The sequence below is a fragment of the Talpa europaea genome (genome assembly GCF_964194135.1).
Source record: "Talpa europaea genome assembly, chromosome: 5".
Lineage (NCBI taxonomy): Eukaryota > Metazoa > Chordata > Mammalia > Eulipotyphla > Talpidae > Talpa > Talpa europaea.
The window spans coordinates 141,489,165-141,511,992 of NC_140071.1; the positions used below are offsets into that span (position 1 = coordinate 141,489,165).

At 59.6% G+C, this 22,828-nt stretch overlaps 1 protein-coding gene across 1 annotated transcript in view; it reads right to left on the bottom strand.

The window, feature by feature from the left end:
• Positions 1-2,338: 2,338 nt before the first annotated feature.
• Positions 2,339-22,828, bottom strand: part of EVC2 (EvC ciliary complex subunit 2) — a gene marked incomplete at both ends in the record, with an annotated part of 49,932 nt that continues 29,442 nt past the window's right edge. The window contains 10 exons of the mRNA XM_084233028.1: positions 2,339-2,609; positions 3,059-3,160; positions 3,789-3,982; positions 4,688-4,775; positions 6,095-6,309; positions 10,979-11,206; positions 14,104-14,226; positions 14,790-14,994; positions 19,141-19,595; positions 20,672-20,831. Of these exons, the coding sequence (XP_084089154.1) occupies positions 2,339-2,609; positions 3,059-3,160; positions 3,789-3,982; positions 4,688-4,775; positions 6,095-6,309; positions 10,979-11,206; positions 14,104-14,226; positions 14,790-14,994; positions 19,141-19,595; positions 20,672-20,831 (2,041 nt within the window). The remainder of the gene's footprint in view (positions 2,610-3,058; positions 3,161-3,788; positions 3,983-4,687; positions 4,776-6,094; positions 6,310-10,978; positions 11,207-14,103; positions 14,227-14,789; positions 14,995-19,140; positions 19,596-20,671; positions 20,832-22,828) is intronic.

Sequence of the window (22,828 nt, forward strand, 5' to 3'; positions counted from 1 at the left end):
GTGTCCAGGAGATGTCTGACTATTGCAGATATGAAATCTGGAGCCCAAGAAACCCAGCCCCGTCTGGAGATGAAGATTTGGGAGTCAGGAGCATAAAGCTGTTCCCAAACATCCCCAGGCAGGTGGGACCTCACCCCCAAAGCCCACAGCTTGCTCTTTGTGCAAGTCTTATCCCTTGCATTCATTGTGTCTGTCCTCTGTCAACGCAATGAGACCAAACTCTCAGAAGACAGAATCCAATTTTCTCGACATCGCCCAGCTGGTCAGTCCTGCATGGGGTGAGTCATCATCTAAGCTTGAGCTCACGTCTCTCGGTCAGGCTCGGACCTCCGCCTCCGTGGCAAAGCAGGGGCCAGGTCTTGATGGCGCCATTATCCAGGGTAGGCCCGGCCCCTGCTTCGCCACGGAGGCTGGGGTTCTTAGCTTGCTCCGAAGCTGTAGCCCTGGGACTTGAATCCAATCTACCCATTTCCAGAAGCACAGGCTTCCTCGGCACATCGTCACCATGTTTCTGTGCAGTGAGTTGCAGAAGGCAAATCCATAGTGGGTCTTTCTCCGCCTGTTCCCACGGCGGGTCACTGTTATGCTCAGACGCTGTACAATGAGTAGCCTGGGGACGTCCTGGTGTTGCTAACAGCCTCTTCAATCAGCGCCAGCCCCTAATTTTCAGCTTTTTTTTTTTTTTTTGAAATCCTTATGTGCAATCTCCTTTCAACCACGCATTATTCTAGCAGAGTCCTTGAAGAAGCAGGCGGTCATCAGAGGGGCAGAGTGTCCCCTCCCTGGGGAGAGGGGGAGAGGTGGCCATCACACCTCCAAGTGCTGTCCAGGTCCCACTTCCCCGAATCCGCAGAACAAGGGCTTCTCCTCATCCTTCTGCTGGTGACGAAAAGGAAGTTGGGAAAGGTCAGGGGCTTCTCAAGACACACAGACACCTTCCCCTCCGCAATCACGGCTCTTTCTCCGGCTTCCCTCTGCTCACCAGACCCGCTGATGGGAAGCGGCCCCTCCCCCGAGAGCTCGTGCCTGGGGCTGCTGTGGGGAAGTGGCGGGGGCAATCTCAGGCGGCCCTTGAAGACGGCGACCCCCCGCAGAGGCCCAGCTCACCCCGCTGTGTGCACGAGGGCCCCTGCTGGCAAGACGAGGCCTCAGGTGACCCCTGACACGGGGTGTCTAAATCAGGGCAGAAAGGAGACACTGGGTTCAAAGCCAGAAATCCCCCCTCGTAGGGGCCATGACGGGGGCCGGACGTCACTTACAGTCTCAGAGTCTCAGCCTCCTCGGGGGTCAAGTGGGTCATGGCGCCCACTGCAACGGGTCTCGGTGAGGTTGGAGACAGGCGCTCAGGTAGCTGGAGGGCCCAGCAGCCCCTCCCAGGAGCCTGTGCTTCCTGAGGCCCATCCCCCAGGGAAGGCTCCAGCAAAGTTCATGCAGGAACTGGTCCAGCCCCCGGGCTCACTGATGAGGGCCAGGGCCGGAGAAGCATGGAGACCCCCAAGGACCCCTGTGCACCTCGCTGGTCAGCATACGAGCACCCTGTGTCCGCGCTTGGGGCTCAGGCCGGGCCTGGCTGCCAAGCGCGTGGGTCCTGGGTCCGCCCCCCCTGGGGTCTGTGTCTCTGATCCCGCACACCCGCCTCTCCTTCCGAGGCCTCCCCCTTCCTCGCGGCTGAGAGGGGAAGGCAACTCTGACTTGCGGGCAGTGCCCCCCAGTGGCGGCACTTTCTGGCGCCTGGAACAAGAGGGCGAATCCTGCTGAGCCCCCCACGTCGCCCCAAGACACAGAAACCATGAAGAATGACTGGCAGGCGCAAACAGCAGGAACGAGCCGCTGAGAAGGGCCTCGGGCACAAGGCGTTTATTTCTGAACGCTCCCTTGATAAAAACAAAACATGGAACAAACACAAAATGTGAGAACAGAGGTTGCTGCTAACGCAGTCCAGGTGGGGGCTGGGGGGTCTTCTCAGGTGATTGGAGGCAGGACTGAGGCGCTGGTGTCCCTCCATCCTGTGACACTGAAGAGGCCGAGCCACCGGGAGCCACATGGCCAGAGAGAGCCGAGCTCTTGAAAGTCGGGGTGGCATTTCTGGGGGTGTTGGTCTTCTGCAGGCGCAAATTATATCTGCAAATTATCACCACATACATACCACACACACACAGCACACACACAGCACATACACCCCACACACACCCCACACACAGCACACAGCACACACACTACGCACCACACGCACACTACACCGCACGCACACACCACACTCCACAGCACACGCGCACAGCACACACGGGGGCAGGAGAAAGTCACTCCTCCCGCTGCAGGCCCCGGGGGGCTCCTCGGGCTAGTCCACGGCCGGGGCCCACGCCGCCTTCTTGGCGTTCAGGAAGCTCTTCTTCTTCTTCCTGGGAGGAAGGTGCAGTGAGATCTCCGGCTCCGCTGGGGTCCTGAATATGAAGAGCTTCTCGCCCGTGTGTAGCAGATCGATGGCTTCCGCCCCTACGACGGGCACGGGGGCCGGTTCGCAGAAAGGCTCCAGGGTCAGGTGCGGCCAGCTGCCTTTTCCAGGGAGCGCCACCCTCTCTCTGAGGGGCAGGCATGTCTTCTTCAATATGCTGTGAAAGAACAGGTCCCCCCAGCGTGTGAGAACAGCTAGGGAGGGGCAGGGCCCGGCGCGCGAGTTCAGGGAAGCGCAGGGCCGCCCGGCCTCGCTAGCTGTCTCCTCCCCGCCCCTCTGCAGGGCCCGGAGGGGCGGGCAACAGGACAGAAGGGGCCCTGTAAATTATAGAGGCTGCACTAAGGAATCTTTCTCCTTCAAATGATAATCCCATCTTAACAGCCAGGAGTGAAAATAAATATGGTAATTAAAGTGCTAATAAGGATGAGAACGTTCTCCTGCTGCGGCCTGTCTTCACCGCCCGAAACGGTCCACGTGGAGACAGGCTGTGGTGCAGGGCAGGAGTGTCCCTCCGTCTGGGGTCCACGCCCCTCTGGCCCACAGCGCTGGGCTGCCCTGCCAGCCCCCGGCTACCCGTCCCTGCCACCAGCCCCAGCCTCCTATCACCTCTCCTTCCTCCGGCGAGCCCACAGCATCTTTTCTGCTCCTCTGCTTCTCAGGTCTCCTCGAAGCTTGCTCTCCAAGTCGCGCCACCAGCCCTGGTGCTTCCTGCAGGCAGGCAGGGACCGTCATTCAGCCGAGGCCACGCCCATACAAAGTTAGGAGGAAAGAGGAGAATCTTCAAGTGACTCGCAAGCTCCACCCCTCTTGCTCGACCCCCTCAGTGCTGCTGTCCCCCATCCCGGCCTTCCTCGCTCCCACCACAGCCCTACAACCCGTCAGCTGCCTCCTTGCCCTTCTGAACCAGGAGCTGCTGCTCTGGGACCTGCTGTTAGAGGCCTGGCAGCCCCGGGCTCCTGGACGCCCGCTCTGCCCCCTGGGGAGCCCGTGTGGACACTTCTCAGTGTGGTTCAGCTTCCCTGCCTCCCCGGGCCCCTCAAAACCTCCTCCGGTGTGTGGTCAGCCGGCTGCAGCCCCAGCCCCTCCTCCACATCCAGCCCTTTGCCGCGGGAGGAGCACCCTGCCCCCTGGGGAGGGCGTCCACCCAGCATCGTCCAGAATCACGGGAAAACGGCCCAGGCGAATGTCTAGTACCAGGGCCACATTCCCACGCTGGCTCGGCCCCCAGTGGAATGAGAGAACTGGCGTCCACAGAGGTGCTTTCAAGACCCGGGAGATGCTGTCTCTTGCCCCCGGCCTCTTTCAGAGCTTCTCAGAGGCAGCTGCCTGCACGCACCTGCTCCTGCCCAGGTCAGCCTGCTCCCCAGGGTCACTCTCCACCACGTGGTCTGGATGCTTCTGGCTGATGGAGTCCGGCAGGGCCAGCAGCTCAGGCTGAGAGGCCGTGGGCAGTGCCACGCTGAGGAGCCGGCGCAGGGTGGCTGCCGGCACCATGGTCAGCCTGGACAGGTAGGATGCCAGCCGCAGCTCCTGGGGGGAGGGGGGATTCAGCCAGCGCACTCTGACCTCTGTGCTCAGCGTGCCACTGGGGTGCAGTCTCAGGAGATAAATATTCTAGTTGCTCAGTCTTGAAAACGTGCCCCGGGCCACAGAGTGTCTAAAGCAATCTCTGGCCCAACAGCTTGGCTGCCCGGCTGCCTCAGCGCCCTCCGACTGCCCGCAGCTCCTCACTACCACACCAGCCTGGCCTCAGCCCAGCCGCTGGTCACCGCCCTCCTCCCGCACGCCTTCCTCTGGGGGCCACAGGCGTGGGGCTGAGGGGTCTGGCAGGCTCCGGGAACCACCGAACCGACCCTCAGCCACGAGCGACTGAATGGCCTCCAGGTGCCGGCCCTGAGCCGGGATCCTCTAATCCACCTCCACGCAGAGGAGTGGAAGCAGGATTTGCTCTCATGGGCGCTGACATGGCCCAGACTTCAGTGCCCACCCGTGTTCCTGGCAGGGCCTGCTCGGGCTGTGCTGGGCTGATTCCAGACAGGGACTCGGGAGGACGCTGGGTGACCATCCAGCTGCAGAACAGGAGGCGGCGGGCGATCGCCGCTGCTGCCGCAGACTGAAGTGCTCCACGCGCCGCCCCGGCAGGGCCCGCACAGCCCCGCAGCCACCCTGCTTGGGCGTGGGCCGTGGACGCGGGCAGGGCGGTGAGGCTGGCCCAGGGCACGCGCACGTCCTCACCTGGCTGTACAGGGTCACGAAGGCGTCGTTCTCCATCTTCTCCAGCAAGTCCTCCAGCGCGGCGCCGCCCTGCTGCTCCTCTCCCCAGCTAGGGCAAACGGGGAGCCGGTGAGGCCAGGCGAGCCCACTCGGATGTGCGGGGGCCCCCGAGAAGATCATCTGGCTATTTCCAGAACAGGACTCCCCAGTCTAATCCGAATCAATTTTAAAGACCCACAAACAGTCAGCAGAGGCTTCCCGTCTGGGGGCGACAGCAGCAGCATGTCCCCCTAGGGAGAGGTCCTTGTGGCTGCGTGGGCATGTGGGACCCTACTTTGGAGACTCTCCTGGGACTCCTCACGGCTGTGGTGGAGAAGCCCGGGGTCGGGCTGGCCACCCCCGCTGTGCACCTGTGGGGACGGTGACCAGAACCCTCTCCTGAGGATGCCCCGGCTCTGGGTAGATGGGGGCACCGCCCCACAGGGATCCCCATCACTCTTCCTGACGCCACACCCCCTCCCACCTAAACCACTGAGTCGACTGAAGTCAGCGGGACTGTGTGCCTGCTCCTTGCGGTTAGTACAGCCCAGCCTCCCCCTCAAACCCAGGTGACCAGCAGCTCTTTCCTCCAGGAAGCGGGGAGCAGTTGGATATCACACGCCCTAAGTCCCCTCGAGCCGCACCTCGGCTCACGCAGAGTCAGCCCCTCTGACCGGTCTTGATGTTTGCACAGACGAGCCTGAGCAGGGACGCGAATCACCTGACCCTTCCCCCCGATGTGGCCTGTGACCTTCAGCACACTCGAGCGCGCGCTTTCAACATCGGAGCCACACGTGGCGCGGGGCGTGCGGCTGCCCTGGCCCTAGCAGCGTGACGCTCACCGCGGGAGGGACGAGGCTGCTAAAAATTATGTTTTCCAAGAATTCTTAAGGCCAGAGTCAAGGCTGACTGTCTAATGCTAACTGGAAAAGAAGGCAGAGAACACGACCAGAGAAGACTGGGGGTCTGTCTGTTTCGGGATTTTACAAAAGCAGGACGGGCACCCCCCGTCCAGGTGGGGGCCAGGCCCGCAGGTGGGGGCCAGGCCTGCACGGCTGGGCCGGGAGGGTCGGGCTACAGGGAGCACCGGGCAGGGCAGGGGCTGTACTGGGGGCTGGTGGACCCCCCTGCGCTTCTTTTGCAACTTCCGTGAGTCTATCATTATTTCAGAATTAAAAGTTTAAAAAAAGTAGGTTCAGTAAGAAAGAGCTCAACGATGCTAACAAGACAAAGAGGAGAAAGAAGCTGCCAGCGAAGGAGGGTGCTGGACAGCCCGCAGCTCGCCGGAGGTCAAGGCCACAGCTCCACTGCCGGTGAGAGCCTGGGAAGTGGGGGACGCGCCCGAGTCTGAGAGGTCAGAAGCCTCCCCTGCGCCCCAGCCTCGCTCACCCCTGCTGGTGCTGCTTCAGGCACTTCTGGCCCAGGCTCAGGGCCCGCTGCAGGACGGCGGAGACCTGCCTCTCCGAATCCACGGCGTCAGGCTCGTTGAGAAGGCAGGGCCCCTCGCCTGCCCACTGCTGCCCGCTGCTCAGGACCCGCTGCTGCCAGGCCGCCTCCTGGTGTGCCAGCTTGTCCTCCAGCTTCCTCTCCAGCTCCTGGAGCTCCTGCACGCGAAGGGACAAGAGAAGCCGGGCAGCTTAGCCTGAGGCAGAAGCCGGCACCATCTGCTCCCGCCCCCACCCAGACAGCTTCTGCCACGGCCCGGATGGAGACAGTCCAGCAGAAGGTCTGCAGGCACACCGGCAGCCGGGTCACACGCCAGCCCTGCACCCAGGCCCCAGCCCACAGGACAGGGTTTCGGGGGGAGGCTGGGCCTCCACCTGCCAGTGTCCCCACAGAGCTGGTGAGGCACTTACCCTTGCAAGCTCCAGTGAGCCCTGGCTAGGAGCGGGAAGGGGACACGTGCCTGCAGATTATCAGCTGCCCCCGACCTCGACCGCACCCTGCACATCCACCTGCCACTTAGCACCAGGGGGATTCGAGACTCAGTTCTGGAAGTGTCCGAATGCCTCTCCCTGCGAGAGCTCAAGCAGGGGCTTGTTCCTCCTCTCCCCAGCAGGGGCAGCCCCAGCGGCCTGTTGGTGAGAAAGGCGCTCCCTGAAGGCCACCCTGCTCAGCTCTCCTCAGGTATCTTTGCAGGAACGGATTTATTTATCCTCCGAGAAACAGCACAAGGCAGGACTCTGTTGTCCCATTTGATGGCGTCTGAGTGGGTCTCCTGCAGCCGCAGCGCCTGGCGGGGAGGGCCCCGGTGCGGGCCCAGCTCCCAGCCGCGTCCCCAGCGGGCTTCGAGGGAGCTCCTGCGGGTGCCTGTTTGCTTTCTCAGGTCTGGACTTACGGGAACAGCGACACGGGCAGCAAAAGTCAGAAATGAGAAAATTCAGGCTGAGCGGCCAGCGGGCGGGGAGGCAGAGGGAAAAGCGGGGAAGGCAGGGGCTCGGGTGGGCGGGGACACGCAGTGGACGGTGAGGGGCAGCCGGCGGGCACAGGCAGCCTGGGGTCACGGACCTGCTCCGAGTAGGCCCAACCTAATTAGATTTGCCCATCACTGCGCCCGGGCCCGCGGCTCAGCTATGCTCGCGAACGTCCAATTTCACAAACCGAGTCTAAATCTTTCATGAAATGACGGGCACCGGAGACGCGTCCTTCGGAGTCGCTTCCCCCAGCGCACTTCCTTTCATGCTTTCTTAATTCTCCTGAATGTTTAACAGCTCGAAAGTCTGTTCCCGATGGGGAAGTGGTTTCCCTAGAATGTTCACACTGCAGAATCAGCCTAATATCTAGAGCAAGACAACAGGTTTGTCTTCCCTCCAAAGGGAAACCCAGAGACATCGGCGCAGCCGGCTCACAAGACGGCTCATCCACCTGCTGCGGCTGCTTCCGGGTCAGGCCAGGCGCTTCTGCTCTCAACCCGCTAGACGGAAGCTCCCGGGCTCCTCCAGAGAGCCCCCAGGCAAGCTGAAAATGCAGATGCTGTGCCACCCGGTTTCCAACAGAAGCAAGGGGAGCCAGCAGCAGGAGAAGGGGTGCATGAATGGGGCGCAGGGGCCAGTCGCTGGGTGCCCCGCTGCACCGTGACCGGCAACTTGCCCGCCCCCAGGAACCCGGGCGCACCTCAGTGCCAAGCCCCAGCCAGGGGACTGCCTGGGTTTGGGGCAAATTCTACAGAAAGTTCCCCCACTGTTCATTTCTAAGTTTTATTATCTTGGATGGATGTCCAGTGGGACGCCTGGACTCTGCAGCTCTGGAAGGATCTCCTGAGGGTCTCCTCCGTCCCTCCCCTGCTCGGGGTCTCTGTCACTGTATATGTCGGTGTTACACCTGCCTCATCCGGCTGAAACCACCTGGTCGTGTTGCCTTAAAGCTCTTTGACAGGCGGCCGCGTTAGGCGGGGGGGTGTTTTCATCCATCGTACATCTCTGTCCACCCACGAGCGGGACGGGGCTGTCCTTGTTCGTTCCCAGGTATTTCTTATACAGCTGTGTCAAGGCTATCTGAGCCTCCTACAATGAGTTGTTTTTCAAACTATCAAGAAGAATTTGTCTGTAAGATTGGGAAAATGTGTACCTCAAAGTTTACTGGACATGACTATAAAACTACTATGGTTACGTTGTGTGTATCTGTGCACCTGCGTGTGTAATCTGGCGTGTAGATGTGTCTTTGGATATAGTATGTGTATATTCATGCATATGTATGTGTATGTGCACATGTATACATGTGTATTTGTGTGTGTGCATGTGTGTATGTGTGTGTGTGAGGTTTTTCAACGACTTTCATGACAATGGGTTGATACAGACTTTCTGACTTAATTTTGGTGCTTTATATTTTTCTAAGATTTTTCTATTTCATTTCAGTTTTCAAATTCACCACGTAACGTGGAATTCTTTGATTTCTGAAAGATCCTATGCAGCTATCAAGCCACTGTTTACACTTCTGAGGTTATTTACTTGTCCCTTATCATCACTTTTAAAGGTCAACTTCATCAGAGATTTGTCAATTTTATTAGACTTTCTTTTAAAACAATTAAACTTTTCACACTTTTAATTCTCTCCATGGTGGTTTTGCTTTTAATTTTATTTACGCTAGTTTCTTTCTTCAGCTTTCTACAGGGTCACTTGTAATTGTCCCTCTAACTTTCTCTATGATCTGAATCGTGAGCGCTTCTTCATTTCTAACAGAAGTTGCGGCATAAATTTCCCTCTCAAACCTGCAGTGGCCGAATCCCACCGATTTCAGTTGTCAACATTACGTGGCGTTTGTGTTCTATGTAGTTTTACTTTTCTATTATGATTTCTTTGATTCATGATTTATTCAGAAGTATGTTTTAAGACTTACAGAATATGAACTTTTTGGAATAATCTTTGAATAAACCGATTTAAGTCTAATTGTTCTTTTTCCAAAAGGCGGTAAAAGTAACACTGCAGCGTGAATTGTTTCTACCCGCCCTGTGTGTGGAGGACTCGAGCTCACGCTGCTGCTGCTGCTGCGCACGACAGGCAAGGCGTTGCTTGGTCCCTCTGGACTTTCGTGCTTCCTCTGCTCAACCAATCAGCGGCTGCCAGGTGTGTTGAAACTTCCCACTGGGCCGGCAGATTTACCCAGCTCTCCCCGTCGTGCTATCAATTTTCTTTCCTCCGTTCCCTGTATGCAAATTCAGAACTGTTCCACATTGGCATTTTTAAGTCATTTTGTTATTCTCTTTAATTCTCTGACAATTTCATCCGTTATTAATGTATATTCCACACTGGGAATTCAGACAGCTCAAGTCTTTGGGGGGTTTAATCTTTTTCTGTTTCTCCTGTAGCGACGGCATCTTGTGCTGTTTTCTGTGCGATCATGAGCTTTCTAATTTTAATTGAAACTCCTACTTGATTGAACTTCATCTGGGGGAGTCCTGAGGTGACCAGATTGAGAATAATTTTCTTTGGCGAGGACTTGCTTTGCTTCGGCCACAGGCCTGAGCAACCCCTAGCCTGGAGCCGTCCACGCGTGTCACCGTGCACCTCCCCGCTGCCCGTGCCCAGGAGGATGCCTTGGCTACAAGTTGATGGGCAGACCCCCGCGTGCAGCAGGGCTTTTCCTAGTCCTAGCCCCCCATATTCATCCCCAAACCCCAGGGCCCCAGCCTCAGCACTGCCCCTGGACTGCCGCCTCTGGATTTGCTTTCCTCTCCTCCCTCCCTGCCTCAGCTCCCTCGGGGTGTCCTGGGCCCTGGAGGATGTCCTGTCTTCTCTCGCGAGCTCCAAGCATCAGCGAGGATGCTCATTTTCACCCGTCCAGCCTCTGGACGTCTCACACTGTGATACCAACAATGCTCCCAGCTCCTTTCTCCTGGGAATTGATGCAGGGCGCACAAATCTTGCCGGGAGAGAGCCTTGGATGCTGCAAAATCTAAGGCTATTCATCACCTCTTGAAAAAAATTATAGGAGCCCCTTTGCAAAGATCCCAAACACGACATAGTGAGTTACAATGAAAGATGGACCCCATTTCTGGCCACCATCACTTCCTAGCTGTGGCGCTCACGGAGAACTTGACCCGCCACAGCCCCCGGGTGAGAGCGGAGCACGGTAACGGAGCCCCGTGACAGCGCGGCCCACGGCTAACTGATGTGAGGTACGGCGACCGGCATAATGGCACCGCGGCATAAGACTGCAACTTGTCATTAATCACGCCGAAATAACCACCTTAAGACTCATGGTGAAGAGGGTTACTCGCGTTGCAAGGGAAGCAGGTCCAGCCACAGCGCGGGGCTGGGAGCTCAGCAAACCCGCGCTCCTTGTCCTCACCATACGCCGTCATCCTGCTAACACACAAGGCAGGAAATTCTGAATCTACACAGAAAGGACCTGAACTTAGTCTTCCCCACGGTGCCTCCAACGCTTTGATTTTATGAATATACCTTTCACACCTTACGGAAACCACGTAGGAACAACAGCAATGATTTCAATTACGAGAGTAAGAAAACCTGGCATCCACGGCATCGAGCTCATTAGCTCACTTTCCAAGGCACTAGAAAGACACAGCAATGCTGCTGACCGAGATGGCCCAGCGTCAGAGATGTCGGCATTTAAACATCCCAAAGGACTGATCCCAGGGCGGCGGCACAGCGCAATCCTGGGCCTCAGCTGCAATGTGCTCCCACCTAATTGAGCTCACTGAGTTCCGAGGCGCAGGCAGGGCAGGTGAGCGGCACAGGAGGGGCAGGTAACTACTCATCTGACGGTGGGAGTCCAGTGCCTGCCCGGCGCGCCCCGGTGCCAGCCTGCACTCACCGGGTTGTGCGACTCCAGGATCTGGGCGCAAGCCGCCGGGGTCAGCGTCTCGGATGCGCTCAGCTCCTCCAGCAGCAGGTCCTGGGTGCTCAGGAGGGCGGTGTAGGCCCGCAGGGTCCTGGTCATCCTGGCCGCCTTCTGGAACTGCAGCGAGACCAGGGACTCCACGAAGCGGGCCTCCTGGGCCTCCAGCTGCTGCACTCTCTCCCCCCGCAGCTCTCCCCGGACCTGGGCAGACAGCAGAGACCTGTGTCCACACGCGTCCCATCTAAGTGCCTGTGGGGGCCGGTAGGCGGGGAGAGGGAGGGGACGCTGGACACCGGGAGAGAAATGGCACCACCAAGGGCAGGGGGGCAGGAGCGCACGGCCCCCAGGGAGGGAGGAAGCTTCAGACCAGAGCTGGGGGGAAAAGGGAAAAGGCCTGAGCTGGGTCCACCTGAGAGGGTGTGTGTGTGTGTGTGTGTGTGTGTGTGTGTGTCGGGGGAGGTGAGAACACTGACGCAGAGCCCCCTCCTGGGGTGACCTGGAGGCCGGAAAGAGACACCCCCTGTGCAGACAGAGGACCAGGGGCCCCTGAGCTGCGCAGAGGCTGTCCTCCTCCCTGGAGCTGGGAAGGGTCCTCCAGGGGTGGCTGAGGGGGCTGCTGGCCCTGGTTTGGGGACGCGCACTGGGTGTCACCTGCAGGAGTGAGGGCAGGAGGGGAAGCACGGATATCCCCGGGCAGGGGCAGGTGCCAAGCCCTCCGCACACTGCAAGGGCAGGCGGACATTGGAAGGAAGGCGGCTCCAAAGCCTTTCTTCCTTGAAAAGCTTTATTTGTTCATTCCAGCATCATAAAATGTGCCTCGGAGAGAGGGTTTTCATCCTGGTCTGAAAGAACTCCAGGGAAAAGACGCGGATTTGCATATCTATGAGGTATTAACGACAAGCTTCATTAGATATTCAAGCTATCTAAAGTAATACAAATTCTCTCTCCAGACAAAGCCGCTAAATACTCCTGTTTTAAATGAGAAGTCTTCCCTGCCAGCGTCCTCAGTGCAGGTGCCTTTCAAGAGGGCCCCCCTCTCAGCCCCACAAACTCCTGTAAAAGCAGAACAGCACCCCCCCAAGTCGCCCAGCAGAGTCTCTGGGACTCAGGAGCTCAAGCCCTCACCCCGCTCCTCGCCCAGGCTGGGGAATAAACAACCCGACAGACAGACGGATGCTCCGAGGCCCAAGGGCCAGCTGAGGGAGAACTAGATTGGAGAATGGGACACCCTTTGGGTGTCCAAAGGGAGACCAGCCCCAAAGAGCTGGCAGCCCCACCTCTTGCTCAGGGCGAGGGGGCTTCCTGCAGGCAGGCTGGCTGCAGAGAGGGGCCGTTGCTGGCATGCCACCCGCCATGAAGAGGGCGAGGGGCAGAGGCACCTGTGCCCTGAGCCTCGGGGCCACGTTTCCTTCTGTTTGTGGCTGATCTGTCCTCGGCAGAGGTGGCCGCGGCACTGGCTGTGTGGCCTAGAGTAGTCGCTTGCCCCCTCTGACTCCTTTTCCTGTGAAAAGGAAGCAATAAAAAGCTAGGGGGCAAAGCGGAGACACCCTCTGGTACCTGATAAATAGCATCGGCCATTATTATTACCACTGTTATTATTTTCATCATCATTATTACAATTAGCTTAACAGAGTCTCTTGGATTGCAGGAAAAAAATTAAAATGAGAGTTTGTAATGCTGGGGGTTTTCTTTTCGCCTTCAAAAACGTGTCTTCGTTACTACTTACTGAAACAGATGCACACTGCAGGAAATCCCAACGATGGAGATTCCTGGAGAAAGACACATTTAAAACACACACGTGTTTTACTTTAGGATGTGGGGAGGGGCCGGCGTACCCCGCGCCGGGCGAGCCTCTCTGGCTCGGGGCTGGGCCTTCTCGTCTGCCAGGTGCAGGCGGCCCAGACGACGGCCTCTCTGCAGGGGTGGGGGCACGTGCAGAGGCCCCAGAAGCACTGGCCATATGGCAAAAACCTGATGTCCACTAACTGAGGGCTGGTGAGAGCACCCACGGTGGGCCCACGCCAGAAAACGCTGTGTTGCTAAAGTATTGAAACCTTCGGGTTTCAGTGAAAAGCAGGGATGATGGATAGAGGCAGGCAGACGGGTGGAGGGTGGACGGAGGAACAGACAGATAGACGGACATGGGCAGGCAAAGATGAGACATGACAGACGGGCAGACAGACAGACACGTGTAAAGAGACAACTAGGTAGGTATAGGAGGGCGGACAGATCCAATTCAAATGGTTGGAAGGAAGAAGGAGCCACCTCGCCCGCACCCCTCACGGCCACGTCATTTTGTTCATCTCCCTGGTGGCGCCATCGGTCCGCGACTCCATAGACTCGCTGCCTCTCCCCAGCTGGAGCGCGAGACCCGACGGCGGGGCCGCCGCCTGCCCTGCCGCCTCCCTGGCCCATCCGCTGCCGGGCCCCTGCCTCCCAGTGCCAGCGGGGTGAGCGGACAGCGGGACGTGTGTCCAGGTGAGAAAGGGAGCGAGGTGCGGGGGGGGGGCGCACATGGGAAGAACTGGATGTTCAGGTAAGGCTTCGTGGAGGGCACACCTGAGGACAGGTGGGGACAAGATCCCCGGCTCCAGGTAAAGCAGAGGGGAGGAGGGGGCGCGTGGACAGAGCTCAGGTAAGCGGGGAGCACAGGCAGGCCTGTGAGACAGTGCGGGCGCCGTGTCAGACCCACGGAGGAGCAAACAGCACCGTAAAGCGAGCGCTGGGTTCCCGGTGCAGGCACAAGGCGCGTCGGCCCCTCCCGCCTGCCAAGTGTGCGCCGGCGCGTGTCTGCCTTCGTGAACACACGCCTCGCTGACCAGGCTGCCACCCCAAGCTGCTGGGAACGGCGCTGGCAGGCTGCTGGGGGGGCGGGGGGCGCCGGAAGGAGCAGTACAGTTAACAAGGTGGGCCTGGAGGAGCCGGGAGGCGGGAGGGGCGGGGGGGGGACAGAGAGGGGCGTCCAGACAGCAGCAGGCCTGCTGGTGAACACAGGGCCTGGGTGGGACGATGGAGGTGCCCGCACGCTGTGTGCCTGCAGGGGGGCCGCTGCCAGCCCCCCGTGCACGGAGAGCCTCAGACGAGGCAGAGACACTGACCTTCTCCACCAGGTCTTCGGGGGCCTGCTCCTCAAAGAGCTGGATCTTATCCTCGATGCTCTTCTTCAAAAGGTCGATCTTGCTTTTGCTCTTGGAGCGCGACTTCCTGGCCTTGGGCGGATGCTGTAGGGGTGAGAGCACGGCCCGCGCGTGACCCCCCGGCTCCCAGGAGGCGCCCACAGCCCCGACGGCACAGAGCGCGAGGAAGGAGCTGTCCCCGGAGCTAGTCTGAGGGCCTCGGGCCGCCGCCGCCCTCCATAAAGACCTGGGCGAGGGCTGGTGCGGAGAGCGGGTCCTCTGACCCGGGACGGGGGAGGACACCAGCGGTGGTCTTAACTGAGCAGGACCAGACCAGAGTCTGGTCTTAACTGAGCAGGGGCGGCTCGGGGCAAACAGCAGCCATCTGAGCCATCTGAGCCTCTACAGCCCCGAGAGGGCCCCCGGCTGTGGCCGAGGGGGCAGCTGGGGCTGCGGGCGGCCATGCTCACGGCCATCAGGGGGCAGCGCGAGGACAGGGCTGTGGGCGCCAGTGTCCACCATCGACCTTGGCGGTTCCAGAACAGCTGGTGCAGCCTTGGCCGGGGCGGGGGGAGTGGGCGAGGTGAACGCGGTGGGCCATGGGCCGGACCCTGCAGGGACAGCGCGGAGATGCCCCTGCCTCCGGGGGACCACTAAAGCCCACCTACCTGCAGCTCGGGGGCCGCCAGGGCTTTGTCCAGCTGCAGACACTCCGCCTCCCGCCACGCTGCCAGAAACTGCTGCAGCAAGACCTGGGCCCGGATTTTGGGGAGGGCCAAGCTCCTGTCCATCTGGGAGAAGCAGCCGTGGACCTCCTGCCGCGCCCTGAGTGACTCCTCCTCGGACAGGGAGAGAGGCGAGGAGCAGAGCTTCCTGGAGGGGCAACAAGCACCAGCTCTCACCGCGGGTCGTGGCTGGGAGGCCGGCGGCCAGCGCAGACCCAGGACAGGCCGGGGCATCCTCTCCCGGTCACGCTCGTCCTACGGCATCTCCTGGGCGCCCTTCGTCCCGCACGCCCAGGCGGCCCTGGGAATGCACCTGAGCGACGGCCCATATGCAGGTTTGTGGGCGCCAACAGGCCGTCCAGCCTTCTCGACTGGCTTTAGAGACAGACACGCAAACCAAGGGGTGTACGGGGCGGGTGAGCAGCACGCGTAAGTCAGAGCCAGTGGCCCCAAGGAGGGGGCACAGCCCCGGGGCTCAGGCCATGCTGGGTCTTAATGGTGGGTCACAGCCTTCGCTGGAGAAAGCCATCCCACCCCGGCCACCGCTGGTGGCTGACCCTGCCCCCCAAGAAACATGTCCACGTCCCCCGCTACTTGTGCATGTAACCTATTTGGAAATAGGGTCCTTGCAGAGGTGATCAAGGAGTTATGTTAGGGACGATGAGGTCATGCGGGAGTTGGGGGGCCCTTGATTCAACGCGACCCTCTCCTTACAAGAGAAGTCACAGACACCGGGGGGATGGCAGAGACCGGAGCGAGGCAGCTGCAGGGCAGCAGCTACAGCAACACGCAAGGCCAGACCCTTCCAGAGCCTGCGGGGGACCCCAGAGATCCGACATCCGGTCTCCAAAACAGGAGGGCCGCACTTCCGTTATTGAACCCCCTCCCCACTTTTTGGCCGTGCCAGGAACAGATACATGTGCCTACGTCACCCCTAATCCTTGTGGCGGCTCAGTGGTCACTTTACAGAGGGGGAAGCAGAGGCGCGTTCCCCTTCGCCTCTCTGGAAGGGCCCACAACCTACACTACCAGAGAGAGAGGCCTCCTAGGGCCCAGCCGCCCAAGAGCAGTAAGGAGAAGCTTACCTCTCCTTCCGAGCAGAGCCTCCTCCCTCGGGAGGAGCAAACAAGGAGAGGGTTTTTCTCTTCCTTCCAGCTTTGGGTAATGTGTAGACAGACACACATTGCTCAGTTATTCATTCAACAAACATTCCCTACAGACGAAGTCATTGGTTGTTCTGGCAATGCCTGAGCAACAGACCATGTAAAATGTGCTTTGTGGCTGCTTTAAAATTCAGAACTGCCTGCTGAGCCCCTCCTGAACTACCCTCCTGGGTCTCGCCAGGACGTGGGGCTGAGCACCAGCTGGGAGGTTCTGCATGGAGACAGGACCGTCAGGGCTGGTGTGGGTCTCAGTCAGACGGTCTGACGCCCCCAAGCACACCTGCCGGAACCCCTGGCTTGGGTTCCTCACTCCACGGAGCCACCAATAATTCCGAAGCACCGCAGAAACCTCAGATTTCCTCTCGGAGGACCTGTGTCCCCTGTGCCTGCTGGTTGCCGGGAGCCCTCCGGTGAAGGCACTCCGGTGAGGCTAAGGCGTTACTCTTGCCCATCGTCAGACTGGACAGGCTCTGGGTGGTCCCATCTTAATTCTCTACTATGGAGACACCAAGAAAATACAGAAAAATGGGATGTGGCACCCCTGAAATTCAGGCAGGAGTTCAGGAAACAAAGACACTTTCCCTGGCAAGTGTGCGTCCTCATTGTTGCTGCTCCATCGCCAGGTTCACAGCAGCTCCATCCCGCTTGAAATAAGGAAGCTCATAAAAATGTGCTTCAAAACCACCGTGCAAAGGCGTGTTTACATAATCCCTCGGGGATAGGGCTGCAAGCTCCGAATCCTAAACCAGCGAGCAGACAGGCAGAGCCACACGGTGCACATCACTGGCCGGCCCTCTTTAACCCTTAGAAAAATCAAAGCGTTTCCTGGCAGCAAAGTGCGATTTCTCTTTTCCTGTTGAATAACTAAATCACTAACGCCCCCTGAAAAATGGATCCCAGTGAAACTGGAATGACCTGCCCCTGCGGAAGCGGGAATGTCAGGTCTAGTCACATGCTCCGAGAGTCCCAGGCGCCCTGGGTGGGGCAGAGGCTTTGCGGATATAGACTGAGCACAATTCCCGCCCAGAACAAGGGCGGGAGCAAGAAGCGGCATTTAAGGATCTGGCGTTTATGGACTTGGAGACGACAGCGTCGTTTGGTCAAGAAAACAAACAGTAACACATTGGGGAGAGGGGACGGATGCGTAAGAGGGACAGAGAAGAAGGAGCCAGGGGTCATGGAATCTAAACCCGAGCCATCTCCTCCCCTCTGCAAAACCTGGTCCCCTCCTCCGGGGCAGTGAGCCCTGCTCCCTGGGCGCTCACCCAGGGGCAGGTGCGGCCAGAAGAAGCTCTGCTCTGTGTCCCTCGAAGGATCCAAGAGGTAAGTCTCAGCACTGTGAAGCTGTCCACAGCCTCTGCAGCACGAGTTCGATCCCCGGCCAGGGAGCACCCACAGGGCACAGCAGACCCCTCCTGTCTCCCTGCTGCTCCCCTCAGCAGTGTGTTTCAGTCTGTCTGCCTGTTCTGCTCCCCACTCTGTCTCTGGTGAGTCCTCTCACCCCCCTGTACCTCTGGCCTATACCCCAGCTCTTGTGTGCATAAATAAATCTTAAAAAAAGGGGGGCCCAAGAGGAGCACAGCGTGGGTGTGGCCGGGGCCCCGAGGTCCCGCAGACAGCACAACGGAGTGACAGAGGCTGCAGCAGACGGAGCAGACACAAGCCCCACGCCCCTCCCGACTCCAGCTCTGCCCCAACATCCCCTCCCACACCTCGGGGAGAACATGCCAGCGGGGTGCAACTGTCTCTAACAAAAAGAGCTACAGGTGTGGAGTTTAAATTGCAGCTGAGGTTGAAATCACACCGCGGAGTACCTTCCCCAAGGAAAGGATGCTGAAAGGGTCTGGGTGATGCATGTTTGCTGGAGGGAGTTTTTGCAGGATTTGGTGTTCAAGGAAAAGCTCCCTCGACTGGCCAGAACCCAACGGCTAACAGGACGGAGGCGCCACGTCACCGCCGAGAGGCAGCTGTCACCCGGCCCCGGTTCCCCCACACCCTGTGGTGTCACTGGGTTTTTGCATTGTTCCTTCCGGCCACCTGATCGGGCCCCCAGTCCACACCCAGACAAGGCCCAGGACTTCCGCTCGAGCCTCTCCGCCCTCGGCCTCCATCTCTCAGAGATGCCCCAGCACCGGCTGCCCTATGGCTCCTGGCACCGGGCGGGCGGCTGGCAACATGGAGCCGGCCTCAACCCACAGTCTGCCGTCACCCTCCCGCGTGCTGCTCTCCCGATGCCCGGGCCTCCCGGCACAGGAACGGCCACACAGGGCCCGGCATCCCCGCTCTCCGAGGGCCGGGCTGGGTCAGGTGAAGGCATTTTCCTCTCTTCCTTCATCAGCACCGCGAAGATGGCGTTTGCCAGACACGGCTGACCCCTGACTGAGAGCCGCTGCTTGCCTCGCCCCTCTTGTTTTCGAACAGCTGCCCTCCATCAACACTGGGGGACACCCCTCAAGTTCAGGAAGAGAATCCCAACTGGTCAAAGGCACAGACTGGTAAGTTGTGCCCACGGACCAGGACCAGCCCGCTGGCCAGCGTGGGGCCCTCCAGGGCCAGCCCCAGCAGCCACCGGGCCAAGCTGGTCTCGGTCATGGGGCTTTTGGGCCCCGTGGGTCAGCGTCTCACTGGGACTCAGAGGCCGCAAGAAGCAGTAGAGACGTGGAGCCCCTGGAGAGGGGCCCGGGAGCCCTCCCTGCTCCCCCAGCTCCTGCGTCTTTCCTGGTGTGGCCGCATGACCAGCACCCCCTATCTGGAAGTGGAAGTCGAGGCTGGTTCTTGATTCATGACCAACACAGACACCCCCTTAGCAAACCTGTGAAGGGAAGGGGAGGGGCGGGTGGTGAGGGGCGGGTGGTGAGGGCCTACACCGAGGATCAGCGGACAAGGGCCCTCCTCAGAGGACACTTCCCACCCAGGGGCCAGCACAGCTGCTGCTTGTCCACGGGGAACGGGCTCCCGCTGCTGCCCACTGTGCATGACTCCCTCGCCCTGGCGGCTGCCAGCTGCCCCCACCCTGGTGATTTACCGCGCGGCCAAGCGGCCCCGGGGCATGTGGCGCCCTTCCCTCCTGGCCCAGTACACGTGCCTGACTGGTGACGGCTGTGCTCAGCCGGCCCACGCTGGGTACTCACGCAAAGACCAAGCGCTCCCAGTGCCTCAGCTCCGCCTGCTCCTCCACGGAGGCCTCCAGCGCGTCGTCCTTCAGCCTCTGCCGCACGCCCCGGACGCCCTCCTGGCCCCTGTCCCTCTCCTCGGCCTCCAGCTGCTCGGCGCGGGCGGCCATCTCCTTGCCGTGCTCCTCCAGGATCTGCTGCAGGAAGAGCCAGGGCACGCTGCGCTTGAGCAGCTCCTGGGTCAGCGCCGAGTTCTGCAGGCGCCGCACCTCCTCGCTGGCCTTCTCGGACAGGGACAGCGTCAGCGCCCGGAGCTCGTCCAGCGCGGTCTGGTCCAGGCGCTCCTGCAGCTCCTCCAGGGCGGCGCCCTGCTCGGCCAGCAGCCCCCTCCACTGACCCAGGTACTGGCCCGCGTCCTCGGTGGCCCGGAAGGCTTCCCCCAGAGCCAGCTGCTCCTTCCGCTGCTCTTTGTGCTGCAGGGATTTCAGAGAGGATCGTTCAGTGGGGCGGCCCTGGGACCCTGCTCAGGCACCTGCTGCGGACAGACGCTAACAGGCTCCCCCACAACCTCACAGCCAGGGTGTCCCTGACCACCTGACCCAAGACATAGAGAAAGCGTCATTGTTTGAGGTTGTTGGACACACGTTTATTGAGTCGTTTATTGACCAAACCTGAGCCCTGTCCTGGCCCCTCTGTTTTCAAGCCAAGCACCCCGGGCAAGGATCCTAGCTGTGCTCCGGCGCCTAATCTGTGAAAGGGGATAATAACTGGAGCCGCATCACGGGCAGCGGCGAGGCTGCTCAACACACACGGAGCTGACAGAGACGTGCCCCGTGCAGTGTTCACATCTAGAAACGCCTGCAACAGTTCTTCCTTGCCCAGGCACATAGCAACTGCCAATTGTCATATAACAGGGGACAATGTCCGATGGTCCATGGGAGACGATTTAAAGGAGAAGGTCAGGGAAGGCCATTCAAGGGAGGTGATTCAGGTGAGATCTGAGGGGCGAGGCCCTATCTCCACCGGGTTAAGATATGAGGAAAGAACAGCCCTGGAGAACAGCAGATGCCAAGGTCCTGTGGTGGGAAGGGGTAAGCGGCAGTGTGCACCTCTCCCTGGCGTTGCTGTTCTCACAGATAATCTCGGCTCTGCTTGGAAGACACTCCTGGTGACCAGGGAGTATCAACACCTTCATTCTACAAATACTCGCTGAGCACCTACGCACGGCCTTAGCGCAGGGCCAAGGAGACACGATGAATGTTAAAGAACCTGTCATTGTCACTGTGCGCTCAAGCCAGCACCAGCACTCCCACCCCCTTGCCTGGGCAGACATTACTAATGTACCTAGACCTGAGTCATGCCAGGCCCTCCCCGCCCCTCCCCACCCCAGCATTCCAGAAAGCCCCGGCCAAGCAACCGCAGATGCCCATCACGATGGCTGCCAGCTGTCCTGGGGGTCCTCGCCCTGCCGGCCGCGCCCGCGGCACCTGCCCTGGGTGGGAGTCCAGCATGGTCAGGCCCAGAATGAAGAACATGATTCCTCACATACCTTTTGCAGCAACTCTCGCCGTCTCTTGGTTATTAGCTTCTGGCAAAGCTTTCTCTTTTCCTGCTTTAAGTCATTGTCCAGCTTCTGTTTGATCGCGAAGACGTCCGTCTGCGCCCGCTCCAAGAGCACTTCCATCTGGTCTTCATCCAGGTAGCCAGCTCTAGGAGGAAAAGACAGTGCTCGCGGACGCCGAGCCCCTCCGCGGGCCGCTGTGTCTCGGCCTTTCTCTCCACACTGGTTTGGTCTGAATCAGAAAAATCTTTACCGTCAAGAAGGCACAGGAGAAGAGGCCGCTATGACAATGCTAAGCCACACGGAGGGCGAGGCTGGTGTCCGGAGACAGCAGCGAGAGCACAGCGTCGGGAGAGAAAGCAGCTGGTAGGCAGGAATGGGCAAGAGTTGGGGAGAAAGTAGCACTCAAGGACATCGCTTGGTACAGACAGAACTTTCCAGGAGGAGGTGAGGTAGGGTGCTGGCGACGGGAACAGCGCTGGGAAGCCGAGGGGTGACGCGGGGCTGCTCCCAAGGGTGCTAGCTCTCCACGTCCACCCGACTGGCCACGTGCCCAGATGAAACGCGGTGTCTGAGTCTGTGAGGGGCTTCTGGATGAGATGAGCATTTCAATCAGGAGACTCGCCAGCCCACCTCCCCCAGGCGGGTGGGCCTCAGACAATGCACTGAAGGCCAAATAGAACAAAAGCAAGCGGATGGGGAACTTGGCCCTTTTCCCTTCCCCTGCTGAGCCGGGACATCTTTCCTCATCTCCCCCTTGACCTTGGGCACAGATTGACGTCACTGTATGCCCTGATCTCAGGCTGTAGAACCCAAACGGGGTGACACCACCCACTTCCTCGCCTGCAGCTTCCAGACGGCAAATGCTAATGATGGAGGGCTAGAATAAAAAAACTGGGAAGGAGGCGCTGCAAGACCAGACACCTGGCTCCCACAATGCCAAGAGCTGGAGGTGGGGGCCGGGGATTAGCACAGCCATTGACCCAGCTATCGAAACCAATATCTTCAGGCGTCAACGCCCAGATCACAAAGCATAAGGCCCAAGCAGGTACTAGACGCTTGTAGGGGTTGTCAGGAGCACAAGCCCAGGGGTGAAGATACGGCGATGGAGCCCATTGTGGAATCTCCGGTCCCTTTCAGATTCTGCAGTTATCCCAAATCAGCAACTAACCCAAGGCTCACAAGGAGTGACCCCTCCCAAAGAGAAGACTATGTCCCTGCAGTCTCTGCCCTGGCTCGGGGAGCGGTCCGTTGGCCCACCTGTGACTGTGCAGGTGCCTCTTTTTGCCAACTCCCTCCTGCCGCAGGGCAGCAGCCTCCTGCCTGCCCGTGCCCTGTACCTGTCGGGGCTTCTCCTCACTGGCCTCCCTCAGCGGAGGCCGCTTTCTTCAGGGACCCCACCTGCAGCCATGCAGGCCTCTCTCAGCAAACCTGTCCCTTTTGGAGCAGCTCTTCCTGCCCGCTGGTGTCTATGCAAGTGTCCTTTACTCTTCCGTCCCTTTCCCTAATAAACCTTCCCTTCAACTATAACTACCATCTGTCTCGTGGAGAAACTCGCCGAGAAACTCGCCATATGCCGCCGGAACAGGAGCTCTGGGGACACCTTTCCGAGAGTGACCCCGAGGACCCCGCACTCCAAACGCACAGACTCCAAAAACCACATCCGTAGGCCCTCCCGCCTCGTGACCATGTGGCCTAATTCATCCGTGTCTCCGAGCTCCGTGTCTCTGGAGAGTCCCACCCGCTGCACTCAGTTACGACCACCACTCCCGCGGGACCCCCGGCCTGTCTGCTTCGTGGGCTGGCCTCCTGCGCAGCACAGGGTCGATTCTCAAGGGAAGCTTCTTGAAGCATGACTGCCTGGCTGGGTGCAGCTAGAGGCAGGTTTTAAAAATACAAGCCTGCAACAGCCTTTTCAAATGAAATTAGACAGTAAAAGCTGCAACACGCTTCCCGGTAGCTGCTCACGGCAGGAAGCCGGTGTCAGGTTCGTCGTACGAGCCATTCCCCTCGCTGCAGTGAACGGGGGCCAGGAATGTCAAGCCAGCCACAGCGACAAATTCATTAGCCCCGTTGGGAGGGCGCATTCACATAATTCACTCCTCACAGAACCTTGTTAAACAGTGCAGAGAGCTGCAAAGTTAC